The 26,743-nt window shown below is 51.6% G+C and overlaps 1 protein-coding gene across 1 annotated transcript in view; it reads left to right on the top strand.

Moving 5' to 3' along the window:
* The first annotated feature begins 5,124 nt into the window (after nt 1-5,124).
* Nucleotides 5,125-26,743, top strand: part of LOC106631359 (collagen alpha-1(I) chain-like) — a 90,651-nt gene continuing 69,032 nt past the window's right edge. Inside the window, exon 1 of the mRNA XM_055721404.1 lies at nt 5,125-5,240. Within this exon, the coding sequence (XP_055577379.1) occupies nt 5,144-5,240 (97 nt within the window). The 5' untranslated portion in view covers nt 5,125-5,143. The remainder of the gene's footprint in view (nt 5,241-26,743) is intronic.

The following is a 26,743-nucleotide window of genomic DNA, read 5'->3' on the forward strand; positions in this document are numbered from 1 at the left end:
CCAAACTTTGAATTCTGCAGTTGTTTCTACAATTACATTTTGTATGAAGCAAAGTCCTTGAATTAAAATAAAAACTTAGCAAAAAACCTTACAAATTCAAAGATGGTGTGTGCAGTGTGCCTAGTGACCGGGAGAGCAGCCTCCCACCGGCGGGCTGGCTAGGAGAGAGCTGCAGGAGGCAGCTTGGCTGGACCACCGCGCTGAGGGATAGCCCCTGAGATCTGGTGTGAAACTGGATGTAGTTTAGCCCAAATTGGGATGCTTCAAAGAAATGGGCCACGTCTGTGTTTGTTTCCATACAGGCTTCACAGATGCTTGGTCTGAGTAGAGAGCTGTTTGCAAATTTGCCTTTGCAGTGTGGATCCAGTATGGAGATTGCAGTTCCTGGAGTCCAACAGGCAGCAAAATCACATAATTTAAGCTGAGGTTTACAAAAAAACCCTAGCAGTAATTGATTCCTTCAAGGTTTTTGACAGAGGGACGGTTTCTCTTGCTGATGTGCAAAAATGTTGCGCATGCGGCTCCCTTTAGCATTAACCCTTATTAAATTTCTGCATTTGAACCCATTTCTTGGCGTTACCTCAGGGAAGCACGGGCATGGACATCAGTGGCTGTGGGGCTGGATTGGCGCCAGCAGGCTGCCACGTGTCCAGGGTGTGCTGTAGCACTTGTAGAAAAAAAATAATATTAATAATTATAATACTTGCTGGGTGTACCTTGAAGTTCCTACTCCCGAGGCTTGCACTGAGCAGAAGGAAAACCCAAGGGCTGTTGGTACATGGGCAGGAACTTTTTCAGGGAACATCCTGGGTGGAGAACCGCCCTGATTCCCCACACAGGGGAAAAATCCACTGTGTGCAACTCCTTCATCAGGGACTGCTGGTGCGATGCTTCTGGCAGCGCCAAGGACAGCTCCAAAAAATTTTTGAGAAAAATTAATAGCAGCTGCAGAGCGTCGCTGAAGGGAGGACCATCGCATTGTTGCATTTCTTAATACTCTCCAGAGCACGAGGTCTATTTTAGTATGCAACTCTTATTCTTCTCTCTTGCTGCATCTTTGCTGTGATGAGACCACCCCAGGTCCCACCTGAGACTTGGGCATGGTGTGAAACGCAAGGGAAAGGTCCTTAACTTCCTGATCACAGGTCAGGCTGTAACATGGGAAGAAAATTGTTTTGCTTGAGGTCACACAATACATTATTAGTGAAGTTTTGAGCAGAAGAACTTCTCTTGACTTGCAGTCTAGTCTGTGCAGGGTTTGGGTTTCTTGGGCAGGGTGACAGGGGAGCACAGGGGAGAAAAGTAGGATTTTTATTACCTTTTTGAGATATCCCAAACAAGCACGCAAAATGGATTTCTTAATGTGTCTGAGCAGTGTACAAGGGAAGGTTTGTGCATCCCAACTTCAGCAGAGACCCCGTGGCATTTGCTCCACCACAACCATCTGGGGAGCTGGAATCTGCCTGGAGGACCAGATGAGCAACCTCTCCCCTCCAGATGTGTGTCACACAGGAGCTCCAAACCCAGTTTACAATCCCATATGTGTTTTTAAATCCGTAAAGCCTTTTGATGGTTTTCTGCCCACCCCCCCCTTTTTTTTTAAAAAAAAATTTCTTTTGACCTGTTTCAGTTGTATTCTTTTGGTCCGTGAGACCAAGGCAGCAATGCACCCCACAGCTTCTACAGGGACTGCCTAAGCCCTGGGCTGAAGGAGCTGGAGCAGCTGGGATCCCTGCTGCCACACTCAGAGCATCTCCCACATCTTCGACACTGGAGCTGAAACACCTGGCTTTGCTTCGCAGGGTTTGGGTCCAGCTGAACTCCACAAAACGGCTCTATTTTTGTACCTTGGCCCCAGCGCTGCCTGGTCCTCATGGCCGGTGTGACAACATTCATGAAAAGCTGCTGTGAGTGAGTTTGCATCAGGTCTCTTCCCCTCAGCGGCACATCTTGCTAGCAGAGACCGCTGTATTTCTGTTCCCTAGATCTCCACTCCCAGCCCTGCGGATACAATCTGGATCAGTATTTCTGAGGACAGCACTCCCATGCTTTGTTCTCGCATTAGGGGGTAGCATTTTCAGGCTTTTTGTACTTTCTAGGGAAACAAAAAATGGAAAAAGGCTGGTTCATCTCCCCTTGCCACTCTTTGAGGGGCATTCCTTGAAATATTTGTCTAAGGATGCAGAAAACTCAGGGCAAGACACTGAACACACCTGAGTCCAAGGTGCTTAGGGAATTTGGCTTTTTGTGCTCCGCGGAGCATGAAAACCCAGCATCACCGGCTGATTCCCCATTCCAGCCACATGTGCAGACAGTGCCTGGAGACTCCTGTGTGCCCTCCAAAGTGATGAATTACTCATCCCAGCAGAATTCATCCCTCTTGATCAGCCCTGAGTAGATCTCCTGATATTTTCTGAGCTGTAGAAAGCACCATTTTCAGAAAGTGCCTGACCATAATAAGCCTCAGCTCAATGCTGTCCCCCAGCACATTCCAAAGTATTTTGCGAGAGAGGCTAGTTTTGCATCTCCATGTAATAAAAAAAAATAAACTGAGATGCCTCGAGGGGACTAAATTACCCAGGGTCATGCAGCAAACGAGTGCAGAAGAGAGGACAAGGTCCTGAGCTCTTGCAGGTTACTCTGCCTCCTTCATGTCTTGGTGTTTTAAATCACTGATGTGTGCGTGATAATTTTACATCCACAGGCTCCTGGTAGGGTGCTAGTGAGGTGCCACAGGGAAGCTGGCATCTCCCTAGCAGACCCATTGGTTCATTGGAGGGAATTCAAAGAAAAGGAGCAATAATGAAAATTATGAAAGGCCGGGGACTGATGTATGGCGATAGCTGTGAGGAGCTCTGCACGGTGATGCGGAAGGGTGGCTCTGATAAGGCTGTGCAAGTATTGGTGGGGGTGAAGTCCTGAGGTGGGGCATGAAGGAGGTGCTGAGCTGTTTGAGAAGGGCGGTCTGAGCAAACCAGCTCCCAAGCGAACTGATGGAAAGACCAGCAAGGAGACCCCTGGCCCACAGAGGAAGCCTGGGACATGCCGACAGAGCAGGGCTGTGATTTTTCAAAGAAAACAGTATCAATAACCGTAGTTTATTCATTTTATCTTCATCTCCCCTTTCTGTCATTGCTCTGAAACAGAATATCCCAGCACTGGCTTTGTCTGTGTCTTTTTATTATTTCTTTGTTTCTGGCAGCCTTTCCTCTGCCCAGCACGGCACAAGCAGCGGAGGAGGAGGAGGAGGAGCAGGCACAGTCCTTGTCCAGCTACTCCTGCACAAAAGTCTGAAATACCCACAGGGGTGTAAACCCCCATTTTTCTCACAGGAGACTGAGGAGGGGAGTGGATGTGGTTGCGTCACTGGATTCAGCAAAATGAGAGCATGTTTAGAAAGAGGATGCTGAGCTGAGCCGACAGGACTGCTGCAGGATAAATGCATGACTTTTCCAAGGGTTTTTTTCCCCTCCTCATGAAGTGGAGAGCTGGTTTAAAAGACCTGGTTCTGCAGCTGATCCACCTAAAAAAAACCTTCTCCTGCAGTGGGCTGGCGGCACGTGAAAGTAACGGAGGGCAGCACCTCTGCGCTGCGAGGAGGTTACGTGTCCCACAGCAGCAAAGAGCCAAGGGATGCGACAGGAGAAGTGCTGCTGGGAGAGGTCACAGCCATGGAAGTCAGCAGGATTCAGCAACACCTGAGAAAGGAAAGCCAAGCCTGTGTCACATGCTCTTGACAAATAAAGTCTTCTATGGGGCAAAACAAATGTCTCCTTGAGTGTCTCTGACCTTCGTTTCCTTGACCAGCTGAGTCAGTGCGTGGCAGGGGAAGGGCCTGGGAGCGGCTGAGCACAGAACGCCAAGATCAGGCAGCAATGGAGCTTACCGAAGCCTAATTCCCCACTGCCATGGTGTGGTGTTTGAGCAAAATGACAGCCAAGGTGACACCGCTGGACGTCTGAGCATCTCCTGTGCTCTGGCAGGGTCCTCCACCCGCAGGCAGGCAGGTCTTCAGCCCCTCGCTCCCATATTTTTTGGGGGTCTCTGGGTGATTGCTGCAGAGAAAACATGAGCATGGACTGGGAGTGAGCCTACCTCCCCAGTGGGCATGAGGCATAACCCCCCAAGGGCCTCTGGGAGCGTTCAGGGGTTTGTCACCCAGGGCAGAGCAGCCTTGGCGTGGCTACAGTGGCAGGGACTGTGCCACTGGTGATACTGGAGGGCTTGGTGTGCAGCCCAGTGGGCTCTGCCAGGGGGATGCACTCGTGCTGGGTGCTGTGCAGGCATGGGGCTGTCTGGGGTGGTGATTGGGGAAACTCACTTTTGGGGTGTCTGCTCGCAGTGCTGCTGCTGTGGCTCTGGAGCCTGCAGTGGTGTGAGGGCTGGGCAGGACCTGGGGGAGGGGGGATTTAACCCATGCAATGCCAAGAAGGGGGTGAACCAGCCCAGATTCTGGGTACGGAAAGTGGCATTAAATCCAGATGACCAGTACAGCTCTCAGGGGGTGGGGAGGGGGGGGGGGAGGGGGGGCCGGGGTCCCTCACTCACCCCATGATGCCACGGTGGGAGGCTGCCCTGTTCCCATCACCCTGTGGGAGCAGGGTCGGGTACCCCCCTGGGGGAGGCAGCAGGGTGGGGTACAGCTTTGGGGACAAAGCACTCTGGAAAACACTTACAGCAACTATTATTTGAGTAGCTGGGGTGGTGGTGGAGGTGTCTCCTTTCCCTATGAAGTGCAAACCAGCACGTGGTGGGGGGCAACCCAGCACGTGTGTGTGTGTGGGGGGGGGTCATTAACCCCTGCAGCACCCGCTGGATGGACAAGCACGTGTGTCCGAGCCGGCACAGTGGGGCAGGGGGGGATCCCGAGGGAGGGGTCCCCTCTCCAAGCACTGCAGCGCCGGGGGGCGTTGGGAGCGCTTCTGATTTGGGGTGCGGGGCGTTAACCCCTGCAGCGCTGTGCCCCGGGAGCAGCAGTGCGTGCGGGGCAGGGGGCGGAGGGAAGCCCCCCCGCGGGGTGTGGGGGTCCCCGCAGCGCCGGGCGGGCCGGGGCGGGGCGGGCCGGGGCCGGGGGCGGGGGGGCCGTGCCTGCCCCGGCGGCGGGGCCGGGCCGGGATGCGGCGGGGCCGGCGCCGGGCGCACGATGCGCTGCGGGGCGCTGGCGCTGGCGCTGCTCTGCGCCTTGCCGCTGTGCCCCCCGGGGCTGGAGCCCCCCGAGCCGGGCTCGGGGCTGCACGCAGGTAGGAGCGCACCGGGCCGGGGGGCGGCAGGGCTGGGCAGCGGCCCGGGGGGGACGGGCGTGCTGCCGGCTCGGGGCATCCCGGGCCGGGCTGCTGGGCGCGGCGGTCCCCGCTAGGATGCACTGTTAGCCCGGGGCTCGGGGCCGGGCCCCCCCCCGGAGCGGCCAGCGCGGCTGGGATCCCCCCCGGCAGCGGGTTCCCGCGGGGATGCGGCAGGGGACACCCCCCACCCCCACCCCCTGCAGCCCCGGCATCGCGGCCGCGCTTGCTTTGAGGGCACAAAGGCTTCCCACAGCTGCCGCTGGCATCCCCCGGGGGCTGCGGGGGGCTGCCCCCCTCCAGGCGCTGGGAAGGGCTCTCTTTGGGGGGCTCAGTGTGGCATAAGGGTCTCGGCGGCAGGGCTGGAGCAGGGCACGGTGTCCCTGCTTTCCAAGGGAAGGTGTCCCTCTTCTTGCAGGAGCAGAGCAGCCAGACTTGCTGGAGCTTGTGCATGGCTTCTCCGATGTGTAATATAACATAATGGGCTTGTGTGTGCCACAGCTGGAGCTATTCTTCTATCTGGGGCACTGCAGCACGTCCCCATGTCCCTCCTCTTTCCCCGCTGCGGCCAGTCACTGAGTCATGAAACTTTTCATGAAACTTTTGGGTATGAGAAGTCCTGCCCCTCCCTGTGGCAGGAGCCCCCAGCCGGCTCCCACCTGGGGCAGGCACAGGGGGGTTCAGGCCCCTCACCCTATGGAATGGGCCACGGGGCTGGTTTGTCTCATGAAAATGACAAACAAGCTGTTCCCAAAGTTTGGTGCACAGGGCTGGGGCTTTTCCCTGGAAAGTGCTGAGCTGTGCGGGGCATGACAAATACTTTAATAAAGTGACTGTAGAGAAGGATGTTTATTTTGAAGGAAGCACCGACGTTTGTGGTTGCATTTGCACTGTGCTAACACGTATGGGTCCCGGTCAGAGGCAGTGACCCCATGCTCCTGTCCACTGCGCAACCCCCTGCCCAAACCCATCTGTGTCTGAGTGTGCCGGAGGCTTCAGTATGGCTGCATTGGTGGGAATGTGTTTCTGAGAGGGAAACCACTGATTTATCTCACTAGAGCTTAACTCCACTTGAACCTTGGCTCAGAAACAAGCAGTTCACAGCCTGAGAAACTGAGCTGGGACTTGTGTTCCAGGGGCTGGGACTGGAGCAAAATCCAAGTGGGAATACGGTGCAGGGGACTGGGGTTGAATTGAGGAACGTGGGAGATGGTAACTCCCGTGAGGGTATTGGGCTGCGTGGGGAGCAAGGGAGAGGGCAGAGAGGGGTGTCTGCAGCCTGGCGTCTCCCTGGGCACAGCAGGGATGGGGAGAGCTGGAAGTGCCGGTTGGCTGTAGCAGCATTAGGAAGCCACATGCTCGTTATAAGGGTTTATTTCCTTTGGGTCATGGGGCAGCCCTGAGGAAGATTTGACTGAGCGTTGTCCAGGTGTGTGGCTTTACCCTCTGATCACTGCTGCCTGGGCTGGCAAAGGTCACAAGCTTCGGCAGGCTTTCAGGTCTTATTGTGGATTCTGCTGGGCAAGGGGGCACTGTCCTTCAAATGTGTGGGCTTCTCAGGCACTGGTGTAAAACAAGACAGTTCTTTGTGGCCGAGGTTCTTGTTCTTCAGCCGGTCCCTGCTGATGGTGCAGTTTGCTCCGGGGATGGCCTGAGCAGCACAGCTGCAGCATATACCCTCCAGGAGGTGGATGGGGAGCTGGGGGCTGCGGAGCCTGGCTGGCCTTCCTGCCCTCGGAGCTGGGCTTGGCTTTGCAAGCTGGAGCAGTGGCCTGTGGCTGGCCGGGTGCTTTGCATGCTGAGCCCAGAGCAAGTGGGGAATAATTGAAGCAGGGAATGAGCGCCCAAGGAGAGCAGCTAATGACTTCAGGCAGCGGTTAGTTGGTGTGCAAAGCTGGTAAGACCTTGTTGAGGTTGCATGTTCTCTCTGCTCCATGCGGAGGAGAGGGCATGCCGTGCAGCATCTGCGGCACCTTAGGACTGGAAAAAAATTAAGATTCAGTTCTTAGATGGATCCATTAGGAAATTAGGATCTGTCTTCTTTCCTGTCCCCAGCTGAGTCAGATGATTTGTTGATGCCTCCTGGTTCTCTGCTTGTGTTGGGATAGCAAGCAGCTGGTATTTCGGCAGTATCGCTGTCATGGGGGTGGCACCATCTCCTCCCTTGTGTCAGGGTGGAAGAGTGGTTTGCATGGGTTGGGCTTGGGCGAGGTCAGTTTATAAGTTCATAAGCCCCAGCTGGGGCTTTGGGTTGTAAAAGCAGGAGGTGAATCCATCTGGGAGGGAAATGGGGCTGTTGCTGTTTGTGGTGGTTGTAGCTGTTACCAAAAGGATGTTTGCTGTTGATCTCAGGAGGTGTGAGGGCACCAGAAATGGGTGGGAATTGACTCCAGTACTCTGGGAATGGGGTCTCCATGCATCTGTTCCCTCAGAGCACACCCATGCCCTTTAAGCAAACTGTTTGTGCTGAATCAAATCCATCCCTTGAGCTCTATTCCATGCACCACCCAGAGCTGTAAGCTGGTGTGGAAATGGTGGAGAGGATTTTTATATTTTTTTTAGGGGACCATTATAAGGCAGCAGGTGGGACCTGATCTCCCTGCGATCACTGCTGCTGTTGTGCGAGCTGGTGTGCATGGCACATTGTGCAGGGTAGGTAAAGCCCCAAGGCTGAAGAACTGAGCTTGCACCTGTTTTTCCATTGTTTCAGCTGTAACAATTCCTGAGTGAGATGCTTCGCAGCACCGTGGGTCTGTGAAGGTGGGGGCAAGGTGGCACTGGCCGCATTTCTCTGAGTTTGGGGTGCTGTGGGGTTGCACGAGCCCTAGCTGCCTCTGAGCATCCCCCCTCCATGTTCCTGGTGCCCAGATGTGCTGGCACCAGCAGACACAACACGGGTGTCTCTGGGGCTTTGCTGAGCTCAACCCGCTGTTCAGGGGATGCTGTGTTTAAGAAGGAGGGGAAAATGGGTAAACCTCCTTGGGGTAGTGGGAGTCCAGTGGCTCCAGGGCCCCTGAGAGCTGTTTTTTCCCCCCATGAAGTGCAATAACCATAATTGCAACCCGGCCCCACAAAACTCCCCAAATCAACCCAGAAAAATCCCGTCTGGGAACGTGACCCAAAAACGAATGTGCATGAACAATTTGCCATTAATTAAAGCTTAGAGTCACCCAATTAAAATCTGCTTAATTAAGGGATGCATCTGCAAATGCAACGCTTGGCTCCTGCAGATGGTATTTCTTGCTCGAGGGTTGGTGAAAGTAGTCTTTCAGTAAATTATCCTCCTGGAGGTCTGGTACTCCAAAATGTCAAATACAGCGTTGCGGAGCAAGGCTCCACAAATCTGGTGTCTTATGCTATCGGGTGCTTGTAATTAGGATGTGTGTGTGGACTTTGTGAACTAAATGTGTAACCTAACATAAATAAGCAAAATCATACATAAATTGTGGTGTGTTAGTACTGTTTGTGTATGTATAGTAGCGTATACTTTATAGATCACATCTGTGTGCATGCATGTGTATGTATATAAAAATGATGGTAGTCTTAACTAGTTTCAAGTCAAATTGCTTAAAAATTCAGAAATACCACATTTGGAGTCTTCATATCATCTGCACTTAACCCTCCAGTGCATGCACATTACTATGGAGTCCTCAATTAGGCAATTATATGGGTTTTGGTTTTTTTCCCCTTTCACAAGATCCTAAACTGTGCATTTAAAATGGCATAAATACAGGGGTCACTGCCCCTATCCCCATCACAGAGAGCATCTGTGCAGCCTTCCCCTGTGGCTGTTTGCCCCTGTGAAGGCCGAGAATGAACGATTAAAACTTCAGAGCTTGTAGGAGTTACAAGGGCCCCCAGACAGACCCCGCCAGTATATTTTTACAATGCAGCTTTTATCTCAGAGGTCCTTCGTGTGATCCTCTTAGCCAAGGTTTTCTGCACCAAAGGATGGAGGGGAGAGCCAGCCTGGCCTTGTTGTGCTTTGGGTCCATTCGAAGGGGGCTGGAAGGATGGATGCAGGGTTGCTGCAGTGGTGAGGTGGTCGGTCTGCTCAACTCCCCTGCAAAAAGAAGAAGCAAAACCTGGAGAATTTGGTGTGGTGGTTTTTGGCCGGGCCTGAAGGAGTGCCTCTGTTTTCCCATGTGATGTGAAAGTTGTCCCATCGTAGCATGGAGGCTTGGAGCGATGGCAAAGCTGGTGTTCCCAGGTGAGCTGCAGTGGGAGGTTGCCCTTGCAGCTGAAAAACACCCCCCTCATCTGAAGTCTGAGTTTGCTGGGCATCAGTTTCCAGCTGTACCTGCTGGATGAAAGAGCCCTTTTCCACCCTAAAATCTTCCTGTTCCTTTGTCCAGGAATTGGAAGGAGGTGGGTAGAGGCAGGAGCCCTTGCTGCTTTCCCTCGGACAAATACAGGTGGCACAAATGCCATCACTTGCACTTGTTAACTCTTGGTTGCTGGGTTGTATCCCCCCTTGCACCACCCTCAGTGCTGGCTTGGGTGTTTGGGGAACCCCAGCCTGGATGTGGCCCCAATTTCCTCTGATATGTCTGGAGGAGAAGGCACTGACCTGGGACATGACACTGCATTTCAGGATGTGGCATACGCTGGAGGTTTTCACACTGCCCCCTCTAAATGCTGCCATCCCACCTGCTACTGCTTTCTTCCTGAGGTGATGGTGACACACTATGCTTATGGCAAAGCCGTAAGGGACGGGACCCCGGGGTGCAGGGACACTGGGGGTGTGCATGCACAGAGCTGGTACCGGTCCTTGGGCTGCTGTATCCTGACAGCTGCTGTGATGATGCTTTTTGTTGTGGTGTTTGACTTTGCCGAACTTGAACTGTTTGGATTGAAGAGTCTTTCTGTTATATGTCTGTCTCATGCTGAATTATTTGAAAAATTTCAGCCAAAACTGTCCAGCAATTCCCAGGATCCCTGTCTTCAGTGTGTATTTGTATTCCTGTAAGCTGGAGCACAAACTTGAAGTTTGGCAGCAGCCCCATGAGAAATCCTTCCAGATTAGACCAACTCATAAAATCTTAAACCTTTCCATGAGCAATGGGCCATACAGAACCTAATTTTCTAAAAACTCTCTCTCCCTGTCGATTTATTTTTTTTAAGTGCCCACCTTCTCTGCGCCAGCAGGTCTGGATGCGGCCCTGGGTGGGCTCTGGCACTTGGCAGCCCATGTCCCCATGCGTGCCACCACCTGCCTTGGCACCAGGGATGCTCATGCTGCTTGCACCTCTATTTTTTTGCACGTAATGGGTGGAAATCATTACATTTCAGCTCTAATGTACTGAGAAAGGGCTTCAAGGGTGCATAAGTGCTCTTTCTTAGGGGAAGGTTTTTCTAGAGGAGAAGGAGAATGGATAGCCTGTATGCTGCAGGTTTACAATTACATAAACTTACCAGGAAGTTGAGCTGGATGATAGAAGCATCACACCTGTGGAAAAATAAACAGTTTGAACTGGGCTGTGCACTGTTACGCCTAAACTGGGGCCTGCTCTTGTTGAAATACTGACAGGAGCCTCGCTGCTCTCCCGGGCAAAGCCTGGTGCCGGCAAGCAGCTCCAGCTCCTGGCGCTCAAGCCAAGACTAAGCCAGACTGGTTTTAAGTTTGCTTCCAGCAAGGTGGAGGGGTCCTGGGGGGTGGATGCAGGGTCTGGTGTGAGAAGCAGCTCGGGGTGGCTCTCCCCACCACTTGCCTCCGGCAGGCTCCCAAAAGGCTCCTGATTTCTCGCAGGGGGAACTGCCATCTGCTCCTGGTTGAGGTCCTGGCTGTGCCGTGGGGGCTGACGTAAATTTCCACCGCTGGGCGAGGAAGCCAGAGCTCTTTGTCTATGTTCAGTATGTGCTATATATATCCACAACATTAATCTTCTCTTTCACAAACCCTGTAGTCATTGTGGGGCCATGGGCTGGTGTTAAGCCTGTGTGGGCAAGGGATGCTGGCTGTGCTACCACTACCACAACCACAGTAGCTGCGAACGGTTAGGGCTGAGCCTCCAAGGAGAAGAGCTGATCCACTGATCACTGTGGTGTGGGGGGTCATTCGTTCCTCTGGGGGTTTGGGTTTTTTGAGGCTTCTTTGGGAAGGAAGGCTCAGGAGCCCCTTTGGAGAGGTGGATATCACATAGCTGGTGGGGACTCTTGGGTGCTGGGGGCTCGGTCCTCAGGGTCATAGCTGGGTGCAGGCTTGGGGCTTGGCTCCACAGGGTGTGAGGAAGGAGCCCTCCTCTGCAGGGATGCCCTGGCGGCTGGGAGGGTCTGTGCTGGTGGGGCAGCTCTTGCCCAGGCAGGCAGGGAAAGGGTCTCTCTATGCTCCTGCCTGCCAACCGCAGCAGCGTTTCAGGGGACAGGTGCGAGCACAGAAACCTCCTTTCCTTCAGCTAGAAAGAGAACAGGTGGCTGTTCGCCCCTACCTACTATCCCATAGCATGGTTTGTGGGCTATTTTTTTTCATGTCCTTTGCTCCCTATTTTTAAATGAGCCAGGTTGGGTCTGTCCCCTTCCTTCACAGCGCACAGCAAGCGTGGGAGAGCTCAGCGAGAGGCTGACCATCCTTGGCTCTGCGGGCTGCATCATGGGGTGTAGCAGCACAGTGAGATCTGGTGCTGCCATGGGCTCTGCTTCACTGGGGGCAGACGGAGGCATTGGCAGGGGGAAGTGCTTCCTGATCACCAGCTGTGGCAAAGGGACTCCTTGTCCCTGTTGTTCCTTCATTGTGCAAAGGCTTAATTCAACCTGCAGCCCCTGTGACAGAGCAGTCAGCTGAAAAGCTTTGCTCCCTTGTGGTCATCAATTAAGAAAAAAACCTCTCTAAGACTTAAGCAACCTCTTCCCCTGCCTTTCCCACTCCCAGAACTCAAGGGAGCAACACAGTGACAAAAATCAGCTTCTGTTTAGGGCACGTCAAGCTTGACAGTGCGTCTCTGTCCCACAATGATGGCAATTAGTGCAGCACTAATTACCCACATGGAACTTTGCCTAGCTCTCCCATCCTTCCTGGCAGTGTAATTCCTGCAGGGTTAAAGGCCACCTCAGGTCACATCAGGCTGATCCTGGTGCTGCTGGGGACAAGGGTGCCCGGGCGCGCAGCTGTTGGTGCTGGCTGGGTTGATGGGATGCAGACAGCGGGATGGGGGCTGCAGCAGCCCCTTGCCCTGTGACCATGAGTCTCCTTGTTTCTTTGCCACAGTGGTTTCACAGACAGCTTGCAGCGTCTCTGCAGGACGGAGCAGCAGTATTTGCTGTGATGAGATGGATTTGTTTTCCCTGGTATCTTTTCCTGCTCCTCCCTGCCCAAGGTGCCTGCTGGGGGACAGCATTTGGGAAGGGGCAAGGAGACCCAAGGTGACACGATGGCTCTCCATGAGCAAAGCTGCCTCTGGCACTTCCCCTTCCCTGCTCACTTCCAGCAGCCCTGATGCCTTCTGCAGGTGTCCCCCCGGCATGCAGGAGGATGCAGGTGCACTGTGGCCAGCTTCCTTCTCCAGGAAGGACAGACCCAACTGTTTCAGTCTCTCCTCACAGGCAGGTTCTCCAGCCCCTTGATCATCTTCAAAGCCCTCTCTATTTTCTGCCTCCCCTCCCATCAGCTGCTTGGTGGCCAGGGCTGGATGATGTGCTCCACAACAGCCTGCCAAGGCCATCACCCTGTTGCAAGCCCTAAAATTTGCCTTGGTTCCTCCTCTAAAGCTCATGGGAGCTGCAGTGGGGAATTCTTGCTGCAGGAGTTTTTGTTGGGGAAGGTAAATGCGGAGCTGCTTGTGGAGCCCCCCCTTCTGCCTTTCCATGGGGGTTCACTCCCCGGAGAAGAGTGTAAAGGGGTGGTTAATTAATGAGGTTTCAGCCCGGGCTGGTCTGCTTGGGGTTTGGGGAGGGCTTCTGAGGCCGTTCAGCCAAGCTGTGCAGTGCAGTGGGGGAGCAGTTGTGCTTGGTTCCCAGTCGCCACGGGCAGCAAGTGAGCGGCGATGGCTGCGCCAAAACTGCTCTTCACCCTGGCGTCCTTTTCAATGCTGCAAGTTGTCAAGTCTTTCTGCCAGTGTTGCCAGTCCAAAACATTTTAAGAGTTTGTCAAGGGACCCAATAATTCTTTCCTGAATATCAAGACATAGATACACGCTTCTGTGCTTATTTCTGCAGGAAGAAGGTTCATCAATCCGCTTTTTAGAGCAGAAGGGGAGTTTCTGCCCAATTCCCATGGCTTCCAGAACTGGGGCTCAGGGAAGGCTCCAGCCTTCACTGGGTGATGAGCACAAGCTCACTGGAGCTGCTGTGCATTATTGAATAACCGAGCGCATTAAGGGCTTCGCCAAGCAGTCAGTTTGCACAAGACTTTCTCAGAAGCTTCACACTGGCGTTAGCACAAATACCCCTCTGTTAACACTGCATCGTCCTGCCCGGAGCAGGTTCATCCTCAGGTGCTTCTCCTCCAGGTCCCTCTCAGTGTCTGCAATGAGGAGCAAGAAGTAATTGACCCTTTCTAGACACATGGCTTTCTTTTTAGGCTTACTGTCCTTTTCCTTTTGTTTTTTAAAAAAGGGAAGGTGTTAGTGCAGACCATGCAGCTTTGTGGCTCCCAAGGCAAAGGGAGGCAGCTGGGGTTTTCTAGAGGTGTGATGCCCTTTGGGATCGGGGTGTACCTAAAATTGGAAAGATGCTTGTACTAGACTCTGTCTGAAAAATGCCTGTGCTGATCTGAGCATGCATAGCATCTCCCATGGCAGCTTGGCCCACAAGGGCATTGTTACTGCTTGCTTTTTTTTTTTTTTTTTTTTTTACACAGTCAAGTTCTTCATAAATTAGTTCATTATTTGAAAGATGGGAGTGATTAGTAAAAAAACTGGCAGAAAATGGAGATGTGTTGGGAAGGGAATCTGGCCCCAAACATCAGAGCTGGCTGGAAACATTTTTCCCCATGTCTTTCCAGTGTGTTTGCAACACGAAAATGCACTTTCGGCACTTGAGATGCTGAGATTTTCCTACATAAAATTTTCCCTTAGAATAATTTGTAGCTTTTCCATTGAGAAAACGAAAATAGGATATTTCACTGCGGAGCAGTTTAACCCCAGTAAAACCAGTTACCCCTTCCAGCTTGGAGCAGTGGCTGCACACCTCAGGTGATAGGAAGTCTCCTTTCCTCGGGATCTGTCATCCCACCCTGCTTCTCCTTCCCCATCCCAGTCCAAGAGAGTGGGTCCGTTCATCCTGGGAACTAACACAGCTCTGCAAGGCGATGCAGGTCAATACTAAGCTCCCTCCAACTGAAATAAGATAGTCCATTTCCAAATATCTCGTTCAAATTGTTTCACTTGGGAAGAATGTCAGAATTCCTTTTTTATCGAAAACGCCTCAGTGAACTGCCTGGTGACTTTAAGACATTCCTTCCCCTTCTCCTTCCTAGCTCCACGCATTTTTTCTCTGCTCTGAAACCAGACAGATGGAGCAGGGGTATTTCAGTGCCTGATCATAACCACGCGTGGAGGCAGCGGTGGAAATACTGGCGTCTCCCTAGGCTGGGATTTCTCATGTCTGCTGGAGTTGCTGAGCGCCGGGGGCTCACCAGGCTGGGGAGGGCTGAGCTTCGCTCGCCCCTGCTGCCCCAAAGGGTGAACTCTGAAATATTGCTGCAGCCACTTGCATAAGGTGCTTCACATATTTCCCCGGACAGTCTCGCAGGGTAACAAAGAGCTAATGCGCAGATTTGGTGCTGGGGATGAGTTGGGGCAATGCGTCTGGTGGAAAGAAAGGGCCAAACCTCCTGTAGCTCGTGTCACCCTCACGGCTTCTGGCCCTGCTTTGGGCAGTTCGTGTGGTGCTTTTCCCAGAGGCTGGGCATTTGCCATTCAGTGTCCCAGTAACCTTCCTGCCACTGAAAAAATCTGGGCAGGAGATGCTGCTGCCGAGAGCAGAGTCGTGGGCTGAGGCTGAAGCACAACACCATGGGGTGTAAGCTCATTCCCAGGGTGGCGGGAATCTTTCCATGGGCATATAGCCTTCTGTCCTGCTCTAAGGAGTCCCATAATCTGCATTTATTGTCACTTGAGAACTCTGCTTAGTGGTAGGGGCTCAGCCCTGCGGATGGGACCTGCTGCTGCAACACGTGGTGTTCCTGCTTGTGTGTGGTGACTCCATATGGCAGGTGTGCAGTCCGTCCCCTTCTGCACTTGCTGTGGGGAAATTATAGGGGTTGGGCACAGGTCAAACAGATTTACCCCAGGGAAAACAGTTGATTTTTGTTATTTTCACCAGAGTGCAAATGAAAATCAATTTTTATTTTTATTTTTTTGTCTTCTAAAATCATTCAAATAGTAGTTTCTATTATCTTAAAGAAAGATAATCAACTTTTATTTGTTGAAAGCTGACTACCCTCACGACTAGCATTATGCAGGGGTATGCTTCCCCAGTTGCAGAAGATGGGTGTAAGTTGATACATTGAGATAAGACATAAAATATTTCCATCGGGACTTGGAGAAATAGGAGAAGCATGTAGGTAATACATTGCAGAGACATCTTAAAGCACTTCAGTCCCGAACTCACCCGTGACAGATGTAGGGATAATCTCTCCTGCTGCTATACTGCAGCTCTGCAGGAGGATGCAGCTGATCCTTACCGCAGCAGCAACCGTTTAGAGCTGGCAATGAAAACCAGGAGGTCATGGTGGGAGGATGGTTTAGTGCAGAGAAGGGCAGGGGGTCTTCCACACCAGCTCACCTGGATGGTTTTGATGGGAGAAGCTGGTCTAGTATCCCTCCCTCATTCTGGGGTGGTTGCTAAATGCCTGGTGTCCGGACCTCTTTCTGTGAAGGCTCTGAGCTGACATCTCTTTGCAAGACGAAATGCAGCCAGGCAGCAATGTTCCATTAGCTCCTCTCTTTCTCTCTTGTTTTTTTAAACCTGCTAGACATGATGTTTTGAAGCAGTGCTGTTTTTTTGCCAGCTTGCTGTGTCTCATCCTTATGCATTCCCTCTCTCGCTACTCCTGTCAGTGCCAACATTTATGCCATTGCAGTTTCAGCAGAGCGCTCTGGTTTAGAATGGAGAAACACGGGAGTTGATGGGCTTGCTTGGAGCAAATCCCACCAGCTGGGGAGAAATGCCATGTTGCAGTGCAAGAGCTGAGGGTGACACAACTCACCCCTGAAAACTGTAAATTGGAAGAGGTATTCAAAGTAACCCCAGGCATGAAGACCTTGGAGTCGTAGGGTGAGGGTGGGGGGTGAGGAGAATTTATTGGGGTATTCTGTATGTGGGACCCAGACCTGGTGTGTTATGGGGCATTTCTATGCCTCTGTACTAACAATTAAGTGTGTGTATACTTAAGATTGAGTATGAGTACATGCTACAGGTTAAGTATGGCTGTTCAGAGTGAAAAAGGTAAATTTTGTTATTACTTTTTCTGCTTTGCGGCTGCTGAGCCTTTGTTTCTAAGCCACATTTTCCTGGTAGCTTCCACTGGGAGTGGGAAATGCTTTACTGAAGAGGCAGGTTAAATGAGTTGCCATCCAATGAAGGCATCTGCTGCACAGAAGTGAAACCTTTGGTTTGAAAGAGTTGCCTTATTAATATTTTCTTAAAGCCCTCAAATGGATCAATTAAACAGCTGGGTTTTGCCCGTGGAAATGCTGGTCTTTGTTTTGGCAGGTGGGAATGTACCAGGCCTGAGTGAGATGTTCTGTAATGAGAGCTATTAAAAGGTCATTAGCGATGCAGAGGGGTTTTGAAGTTAGATCTCACTTTCCGGCAGCGAGCTTTGTGTGAGCAGATTTTTAACAATCCCTGTGATTTTTTTTCTTCTTCTTTTTTTTTCCTTTTCCCCTTACTGGAGCATTTCAGCTGTTTTAATTTTGAAGGTGACAAACTAAAAGATTTGGGTGAGAGAAGTGAGAGGAGACAGACCTAGTCTCCATCATGCCACATGGTCCTCCTTGTCCTGGCCAGTGACTAGGGGACACGGATGCAGAGATTTAACTGAACTGCAAAGAAAGAGGGAGAAAGAGAGAAAAACAGTGGATGCACACTCTGTATGTAAAGTTTGAGTGACTTAAAGAACAGCTTTTTGGTAGGATGGCCTCACTGTCCCACATCCCTTGGAAACTCCTGCCTGTGCCTGGGTCTAGCCAGCTCCTTGGTGCCTGTCTGGTGTTTTCCCCATGGATTCTGTAACAGAGGGTTGAACGCAGCCAGCACCGTGGCACAGAGATGCTTTGTGGTGTGAGTGCCAGAGATTTTGCAGGAACTCAGTGGCCACTATCAGCTGGTTGTGGGGTCTCGCTTTCTTCCAGGACAGGGTGGTTGGTGTAGGAACCTTCATTCCTGGCAGCACATGCAGAGGTCTGGTTTGATTCCATGAAGATTGTGTTTCTGCCTTGTGGCCTCAGAGCAAAGCCAGACAACCGAGCCCTGAGCTCCCTACCACAACTTAAATGAAAAATTGCACTATTTGTTCCTGTTTCATGTCAATAACTGCAAGGTTTTGTACTCATCTGGGAGGAGGGAAGGGCCTGAGCTCCTCACACAGGAGTGTTTGAGCAAGACATCAGCCTTGGGGAGATTGTAGATCCTGTGCTGAGCCCTCCCATGCTCCATAGGCAGCTGGAAATTATCCCCAGCCTTCCCACTGATGTGCTCTGTTGCAGAGACAAAAGCAAAGCAGCTCGCAGCTGCCCCAGACCTGCTGCTTCGGCTGGTACAGAGGAGGAAAGTGCTCCTTCTCCCTTGCCAGTGGGAAATGCATGAGGGTGAGCATGTGTTTAACACACACACACACACTCCCAGCTGTACGTCACCGCCAGGTGTTTTCTAGTTGCCATACAGTCTGAAACGGCTTTTGGCGTTAAATCCCTCAGGGCTGAAGTCCACTTTGATGGCTATAAACTGGATGCTGCAGTTGTCAGGCAGGTCAGTGCTTGCCCCTGCTCCCTTGGCTGACTTGAACGTGGACGAAAGGTGGGGGTTCCTGGGCTGGCTGCTCACCCCTGACTTGCTCCCAGCCCCCAGGAAGAGCTGCTGATCCCAGCTTGCTGAGGATGAGCCACAGCGGTGCCCAGCTCCCTGTGTGTCTGTGGCTCATGGAAGCGAAAATCACCCTGCTCAGGCTAGGCAGGTCTTGCAAAGCCGTGCTTTAACGGCGGAGGTCCCCGATGTTTCCCTCCTTTGCAGGATAAACCTTTAAGCTGCTAAACTTGCTTTGAGCAAAACCTTCCTTTGGTGGGTCTTTCTAAGGAGATCAGGCGCCTGCTCAGGGTAGGCAATTTTCTGAATCCTTATTAATGGGTTCATTTTATAATGCCTCTCTCATGATTTTCCTCTCCAAATGAGTAGACTTTGGGGAATCCTATACCTTCTGCAGTAAAAGTGCTGTTAATTTTCTTCCACAGCTCTGATGGTTTTAATTTTAACCTCCCACGTTAGCTGTAATAACCCATATGTTGATTGTATACATTATTCGAGTTGCTGCTGGCCTACCTCAAAGTTGGGTTGTGGTCAGGTTTCAGTTGCTGGTAGGACTTTAAATCCAGATGAGATGTTTTTCCTAAAGGAAAAGATGTTTTTCCAAATTCAGCCACAGCTGTTGGTGTTAAAGTAGGAGTTAAGCTGGAGATCTGCTTTGGCATGTTCTTTGTAGGACACCAGATCACAGTGGTTTGGGTGGTTGGGGTTTTTTTCTGTCTTGAAAATGCATAAATAGGAGCAGATCCCATGCTCAGTGACCAGTTTCGTACTGTTTGATGGATGCTGAGCAAAAGTAACCCAAGATTAAATTAAAACAGCAAAAATGCGGTGCCTCACTGTTCATCCCTGGCATACATGCTTTAGAAGGCAGTACTTAGAAGTCGTGTCTTGTGATTTAACTATTTAGATTTTATATTTTTCTATCTCAAATATACCAGGCAGTCATGGTTCTGGGTGTGACTGTACTCCAGAAGCGCTACTTGTGTCACCTGGGTAGTTGCTTGCTGCTCTCTGGAGCTGGGCTGGTGAGAAATCAAGTTTTATGGCTGTTGAGATATTGCAAGTCAGTTTAATATCACATGCAGTGGCAGGAGGTGTATCACCCACATCCAGGAGTAGGAGATTGTCATAGCGTAATTCACGTTGGAAGAGACTTCTGGAGATCACGGAGTGCAGCCCCTTCTCGAAGCAGGTCCATCTAGACCCAGCCACTGAAAGGGCCACCTGGAGATGACAACTGCTGGGTGATCATTTGCCTGTGGAGGCATGAGTGGCATTTCCAAAAGTGTTCCTTTGTGTCTGGGCTCTTATTTCTGGTCTGTGTAGTCTGGTTTAGTTTAACTTGGTCGTGAGCCTTGGAAAGAAGCGTCTGGGGTTACGTCAGAGACTGCAGCTTTCTTCTTTCAAGTACAAGGAGCCAACTGATACTTGAATGAGCAAGGGGAAGGGGAGACGAAGCTGACATGCTCCAGGAGGTCCCAGGGTATGGAGGTAGCTCCAAGCCTTGTCAGTGTGTGGGAATTTTCCCACAAAGAAGGGAAGGAGGAGAAGGGAAACATCGATAGCTGGAGACTGATCCTAAACTAGGAGGTTGCAGCTCTCCCGGAGGCATTAAAGCAACGCAGGAAGGAGCATCCCGGGTGTCCCAGCATGTTGTGCTGCTCTGCCTTCTCCCCAGTCTTTCATTTCAGCCAAGGGACCCCTATGCCTTGCAGCTTCCTCCCTCTCCTGAGCCAAACGTGTGTAAATGTGGCCATCAATCCCACTCTGGATGGTTTTTACACACATAGGCTGGTATTTCCTCCCAGCTCCCTCTCCCCCTTGCACGGCCCCTTCACAAAGAACGGAGTCAGGCATCGCTCATGACCTTGACCTCCGAACCTCTCCTCCCCCTCCTCCCAAAATGTGAAGCATCTGGCAGGCATGTGCTGCCCGGCTGCTTGGTGGGGCTGGTGGAGCTGCCGTGATGTTACACAGCCTGTGGCTTGTCTCCAGGCTCCCTTGCCCTGCTCATCCTTTTGGGACATGTTTGCTTTGCAGCCCCGGAGTGGTGCTGCTCCTGGCTTGGTGGCTGCTGTTGGGGAGGCCCTGCACCTCAAAGTGATCCCTAAGAAGAGGGGTGGCCCATGCATCCCTTCTCCTTTCGTGTTGCTCAGAAAACGTTTCCTCCAGTGAAAGGGTTTGGTGGCTGCATTGCAAGTTATTGAGGGTTTGACCATCACAGAGCAAGGAGTGATCTAGAATGACTCCAGCCTGTGAAGAGTGAGCCAGATCTCCTCTTGGTTCCTGTGTGCTCCTGGCTCCCAGCCAGGGAGCTCAACGGGAGCTCTTTTTAGGGGCCATTTTGAAGAGGAAACCAGCTAGTTCTCGTTAATCTCTTCCCGGTGCCTCCAGCAGCCATGGTGTGGTGTGGTCTGGAGCTTCAGACTGACACAAAGATACCCAGGTGTCTTGTCCCCTGACCATGGTGGGGTCCTCTCCTGCCGATGCAAAGGGAAGGGGAAAAGAGACTCCCCCTTTTCCATGGGTGGATCTGGGTGCTGGGGCTGGTTCATCCGTCCACAGAGCCAGGAGGTCCCTGAAGTGCTCCCCATGGGCAGGAGGCCAGGGCACCCCTGCACTGTGCAGCGCCGTGAGGCAGTGGCGGTGCTTTGGGCAGGGAGAGGTGGGGTCGTCATCATCAGGTTGTGGGGGGTCCCACTGGGGCTGGTCCTCCCCCAGAACCACTCTCTGGTGGTGTCGGCAGGGGCAGGCGATGCATTTCTCTCTAGGATGGCTCACTGCAACGTGAGTTCCCATGTCTTGCATCTGTGGGGCCAAGCTGTGAGCGCGGTTGGTGCTGTCGGGGGGGAGGCTGGGGCTGGGCACGGGTGCTGCCGTGGGGAGATGGAAGCTTTCATCAGGGCTGGGATGTGGTGGCTGGACAACGGCTTCCTCTTGGTGGTGTGGATGGGCTGGGTGGTTTTCTGGCTGGATTGAGGGACTTCTGGCTTTAAAAATAAAAATAATACGAAGTTTTAAAAGAATAAATAAAATTCACCTCTGAACCTTCGCGTTCAAGTTTTCATGTTTGAACCGTTAGCAGTCAGATTTTCCAAGCTTTTCTCTATAACTGTGAGGCTCAGGAAGCTTAATTACAGAGGGATTCAGATCTGTTAATGAGTCCAGCATCTGGAGCATTAAGTCTTCGTCTGCGTCAGCAAGTAGCGTGCTCCACCAAAAGCAGATCTGCAGAGCAGCGGGTCCAAGGCCCCTGTGTCCACTCTATTATGGGTCCTGTGGTTTTTACCTTGAAATGGTCTTGGATTTTCAGTGCCCAGGATACTCTCCATGTTGGAGAACATTAAATGTCCTCCACAGCACTTCTCCTGGCTCAGTGTCACCAGAAAGGTGTCCGTTTGTGCAGTCCAAGGCTGCTCTGAAGTAGAAGCTAAAGCACAATGTGGGGGTGGTTGGGGTGTTTGTTCATCCTGAAATGCCTTCCTGATCCTAATTAAAGCAACTTGTGCACTGGTGGGGTTTTTTTTTTTTATTTGCTATGTTTATTTTCCCCCTTCAGAAACAGTTTGCAGAAGCATGTTGTGAACACGTCTCTGCTGCAGCTCGGTAGAGCGTGGAGTAATGCTGTCCCAAGGGAGCCCTTCTCAGCCTCCTTTTCTGAAGGAGCTGGGAAGTGTGGAGGTCCCCGCTGCACGCTTGGGTCTTTAAAGCAATGCGAGGATGGCAGAGCTAGTTTTCAAGCCACCTCTCATAATCTGCATTAAGATTTGCTCCGGACTTGTGAATCTGAAATGACAGAGAGGCCCCTGGCCCTGGGCTCCCTCCCGCGTGTGACTGTGACTCACGGTGCGGTGACAGACGTGCTCTGGCTTGTAGGCGTGCTCTGTGCTGGTGGAGTACACGTGCAGCACGTGCGCGGCTCCCTCAGCGGTGGAATCGCTCCTCCACTGGAACCTGGCGGCAGTGTCGGGGTGCTGGCTGGTGCTGCCCGTGGGGTGCCCCATCCTGGGGCTGAGCCCCCCCCCCCAAAGCACTGCCTCAGGCACTCTCCACCCAGCGAGATGTGAGAAATGAACCCTGCTCTTTTTCACAGCACACAGTTGCCTTTTCCCTGCTTTAATCTCCCCAAATGTGTTTTTGTTTCATTTTTATATTCCTTTCAGGCCTTCGCTGGAATTCCCACAGGGCCCAGGCCAAGCGGGTAGGAGATGCTGATTGGAAACAGAATAGCGCTGGAAGTAACCGAGATAAATGGCCTGATAAAACAGCAGGAGCCTGGCTGATGTGCAGGATCAGCATGGGACTGTCCTTGTCCCTTCCTCCCTGCTTGGAGACATCCTGAGCCAGCCAGGAACCAGCCCACTCCCATTAATTGCTCCATCTTTTTTTTTTTTTCCTCCTTCTCTTTTTTAATACCAGCATACAAACATTGCTGTAGAGAGCAGGGGTCAATGCAGCTCAAGCTTTGGCTCATAAGCACCCTGAGCCCCTCTGGTGGGGTTGTGCGTGGTGAGGTCTTGGTCCATTCCTGCTGCTTTACATGCCTGCCTGTATAGGAGAGTTGGCTGCCAAGAAGAAGGGGATGGGCATCAAGGTTTTCCGTAGCATAAAGGCATGCATGTTGCTCTGCTTGGAAAAATGAGTTGGTTTTTCTTCTTATCTCAAGCCTAAAAGTGGATTAAGCGTGTAGGAGAGTAGATGTCTTTTTTGAAGCCTGTAACATCAACAGTTGCCATATCAAAGACAGCGCAAGAACTGCTTGCTCAAAGCACGGTGCTGTAATCAGGAGATTAATGACGTCTCAGGGTGATGGTTGCTGTGGCGTTTAAAGCAATGCCCTGGCTTTGTCGCTTTTGTAGCTCTTTCTGCAGTCGAGCAGAGCAAAGCTTCAGCTGTAGCTCCTCAAGGACCCCCATGCCCCCACCAGGGTGTTTCTCTTTAGCTTGAATGACAGTTTGCTGCTGAGCACTGTGTTGCCCAGGTCTGGCAGCCATCCCTCCTTCCCTGTCCCCTTCCTCCGTGGATTTCTGTGAAAAAGTAACTGTCCGTTGCTCTTTCTCCAGGAGGGATTAGCACCCACAGAGCTGCCCGGCGCTGGCCGATCTCCCCTCCAGTGACAGCCCAGCTCTTGTAGGCACTGACCGCATTGCACCCATGCAGCTGTGTGCCATCGGGCTCGCCGTGCCTTAAGGTGGTGATGACAGAAGGGTAGGACAGGCTCTTGAAATGTAGGAATCAAATATTTTAGGGAGAAGAGGTGTCTGACCCCAACCGTCCTGCACCTTAAGGCAGCATCCTGGCCCCTTGGCTGCAGCAGGGAGGGAACAGCTCCACTGACTTTGTAGATCTGTGATTTGCTCTTATGTTTTATAGATTTTTATAGTGAATTAATATTAAGTATTTAGGGCTGAACTGATTCCTTAAAGTTTATTTTGCGGAAGTTTTGGTGGGAAAGGTACAGCTATTGAAGCCAATTCTACTTTTCATGTGATTTTTCTGTTTGCTTCGCTTCCAAACTGCAAAAAAAAAAGAAGGAAAGATGCTTCTTCATGTAGTTCTTCTGCTCGGGGAGGACTGAAGTGTGCTGCAAAGACTGGAAGCACTCTTGGTGGATAAATCTAGCAGGTACTGCTGGGATTAGACAGGAAAGTAATGTTCCTTGTCCTTAGGAAATACAGGGTGAGAGTGAGAGCAACCATCTCGTGGTGTCTGGAGCACACCAGCCTCAGAGAAGTACTTGTACCTTCACAGAATTTATTCTTATTAGGGATATTTTTGGGAGAGCATAGAGGAGCCGAGCCATGCTGTGGCAGGGGGTTGTCCATGTCTAAGGAGCTTACAGGTGAGCTGTGGAGAGGGTTTTTGGAAGTATAGGAGACTTAGGTCTGGTGGGATCCCAGTTTCTTAAATCCTGTCCTCCCTTGGGACCATGCTCTCTGCAAAGGCACTGTTGTCAGATGCTTTGCTGCTTGTTCCTGTGCTGGACGTCTGTTCTGGGGTGATCTGGACTTCCTCAGCATGTGCCTGGGAAGAAAAAGCGGTGGAGCCTAGGGTTGGGAAACAGGGGCTTGCCTTTCCCAAGTCAGCTGCGGATGCTGGACATCGGCACTGCCCCTCCCTGGCCCAGGAGCTGTGCGAAGGCGCAGGGGTTGCCTGTCCCACAGGGATGCTGTGCAGATGCCTGAAGCTGTCCTGCCCCTCCAGCATCTCCACACAGTGCCTTGATAGATGTGCCAGTGTAGATGGGTCCAGTAGGCTGCCATGACCGGCCCCGTTCCACGGGATAAACCTTTTCCTTCCCTATCTACCTTCCTCACCCTGCTCCCAGTTTTCCTGCAGAGCCTGGTCCACACTGGCTGAGATCTTGAGCTTCAGGGCTGAGAGCTCCAGGTTGCTGAGGATTGGGCACCTCTTCAGGAGCTTGCAAAGCCTAGACCCTTTGGGGGTCACTGCCAGGAACAACGTAGAGCCCCCCTGATCTGCAGTGTGTTGTGGCTAACCTACTTGCTGGCAGTAAGATTCAAGGCCAGGTGACAAGGATTGGTTTTCACAAGTTGGGAATGTTTTAACGTCTCGGAAAGAGAAACCTTGAAACCTTCCACCAGAAGGATTTCTCTCACTGTGATACTGGATACAGTATGCAGCTTAAAAAATAATTCCTGGTACTTTGTTTTAGTTTAGCAAACCCTTCTTTTTCAGTCTGGGAAGTTAGCTCATGGGTCTAGCTGCTCGTCTGGTTTTTAATCATTACACAGAGGTGCAGGGCAGTAGCGTAACGCACTGCTCACTTCAGTGATGCTGGAGAGATACTAGGGGGGGGTTATGGGTGAAGCTCATAGGACTAGAGGAGTTCTGGTGGCTTTCAACCTGTGCCTGCCTATAAAGGTGGTCATTGGAGTGGTCCTTTTCACCCCTCCAGAGTATTTTGTGCTAGAGGTGATTTGCAAGTGAGGTGCAATAGAGATCCAGCAAAGTATTTGCCACAGAGATTATCAAACACGGTGCTGGGGCACTAAACCAGAAGATGCATCTATACGTGGGGATGTTCTATAGGAACAGTGAAGTTGAGGGAGGGTGGGCTCAGGTATCGGCTTTGGTGGACCTTGATGAACTTGGTGGAGCCTGAAGCTGAGCTGCCAGTAGAGAGGTGTCTCTTGGTGGCTCGGTGCTGGTGGTGAGAAGGGGGGTAGATGGAGCACAGCTTGTGAAACTGGGTCTAAATCGGGTGAATGATTTCAAATTGGGAAGTGGGAGTGAAATTCAAAAGCATTAAAACAGTTGGTTTTCCTGTGTTTTGCAAAGAAAGCTTTTTGGGGAAATGTGCTGACACCTCAGGGGTTTAAAAACAAAATTTCATTTTCAGTTTCAAACACCTGTCTGTGTTAGTTAACTAAAGTTCACTTGCACTGAGTAAAAGAAAATAAAAAAGCGGTAACTCATCCACAAAGATGAAACCTTTCATTTCTAGGCTGACTCAAAATGACTCATTTTCCTTCTTTTTTCTTTTTTTTTTCTTTTTTAACTCAAATATTGGGAAAGTTTTCAGTTTGACATGAGTTTCTTTCCAGCAATTTCGTTTCACCCTGAGACCTCCCCCACATCCCAAATCCAGCATTTTCTCAGGGTTGTCTGTTCACAGAAGTGGTGCATCTCTAATGAATGTGTTTTCCCCCACTCCAAGGCAGCAGGAGGAATGAAGAGCACATTTTTTTGAAAGGCAGATCCATCCTTGCTGTTAAAACAAGACTCGTCAACTCTGGGGCTCTCCCAAAATCTGCACTCTTACCTGAGGTGGGCTGCACAGAGGCAGCACCCATGGGTGAGCGTGGGTGACCGCCACCTTTCTCAGTTTTACTTGTCGTGAACAGTAAAGGCTTAAAAAATTCTCTCTTTTTTGGTGGAAAACTGAGGGATTTTCCTCTGGGTTCTTCTGCATAAGAAACTCTGTTTTCCTTCCTGGGAAATCCTCTAGGTTAATAAAGAAATGGAAAGAAAGGAAAACTTTCTTTCCCTGGAGCTGGGAAGTGGTTCTTAGCGGGTAGGATGCTCCAATGCAACTTTACAAGTAGAAGATAGAGGAGTAGACACAAGCCAGCTGGATGGGATGCTTTTCACAGGGAGGAAGAGGATTTTGAGCTCTGGGGAGAAAACAGGGGTGGAGATCTCCACATCCAGCAACGGGCTTTTGTGTAGAGGCTTGCTGTTGCAGACGTTGACCCATGGCCATGAGGCCATGTCCTCCTTGCAACCTCATCTGTAGATGAAGCTGCAGGAGGCTGCTTCATTCTCTGTGGAGCATCCATGCCCATCCTTGGCCAAGCTCGCTGCCTGCAAACCCTCCTCTGCCCAGGATTGGGCCCCGGCGAGCCAAGGCTCAGCCCGGGGACATGGGGCAGCGGTGCGGGAGGAATGCCTGCTGAGGGAGCTCCAGGAGGGTCAGCCCTCCGCGGAGGTGGTCCAGCGGTGCCTCCATCACAGTCTGGGGTTTGACAGCTTCTCTC

Source organism: Falco cherrug, chromosome 9 (assembly GCF_023634085.1).
Source record: "Falco cherrug isolate bFalChe1 chromosome 9, bFalChe1.pri, whole genome shotgun sequence".
NCBI classification, from domain to species: domain Eukaryota; kingdom Metazoa; phylum Chordata; class Aves; order Falconiformes; family Falconidae; genus Falco; species Falco cherrug.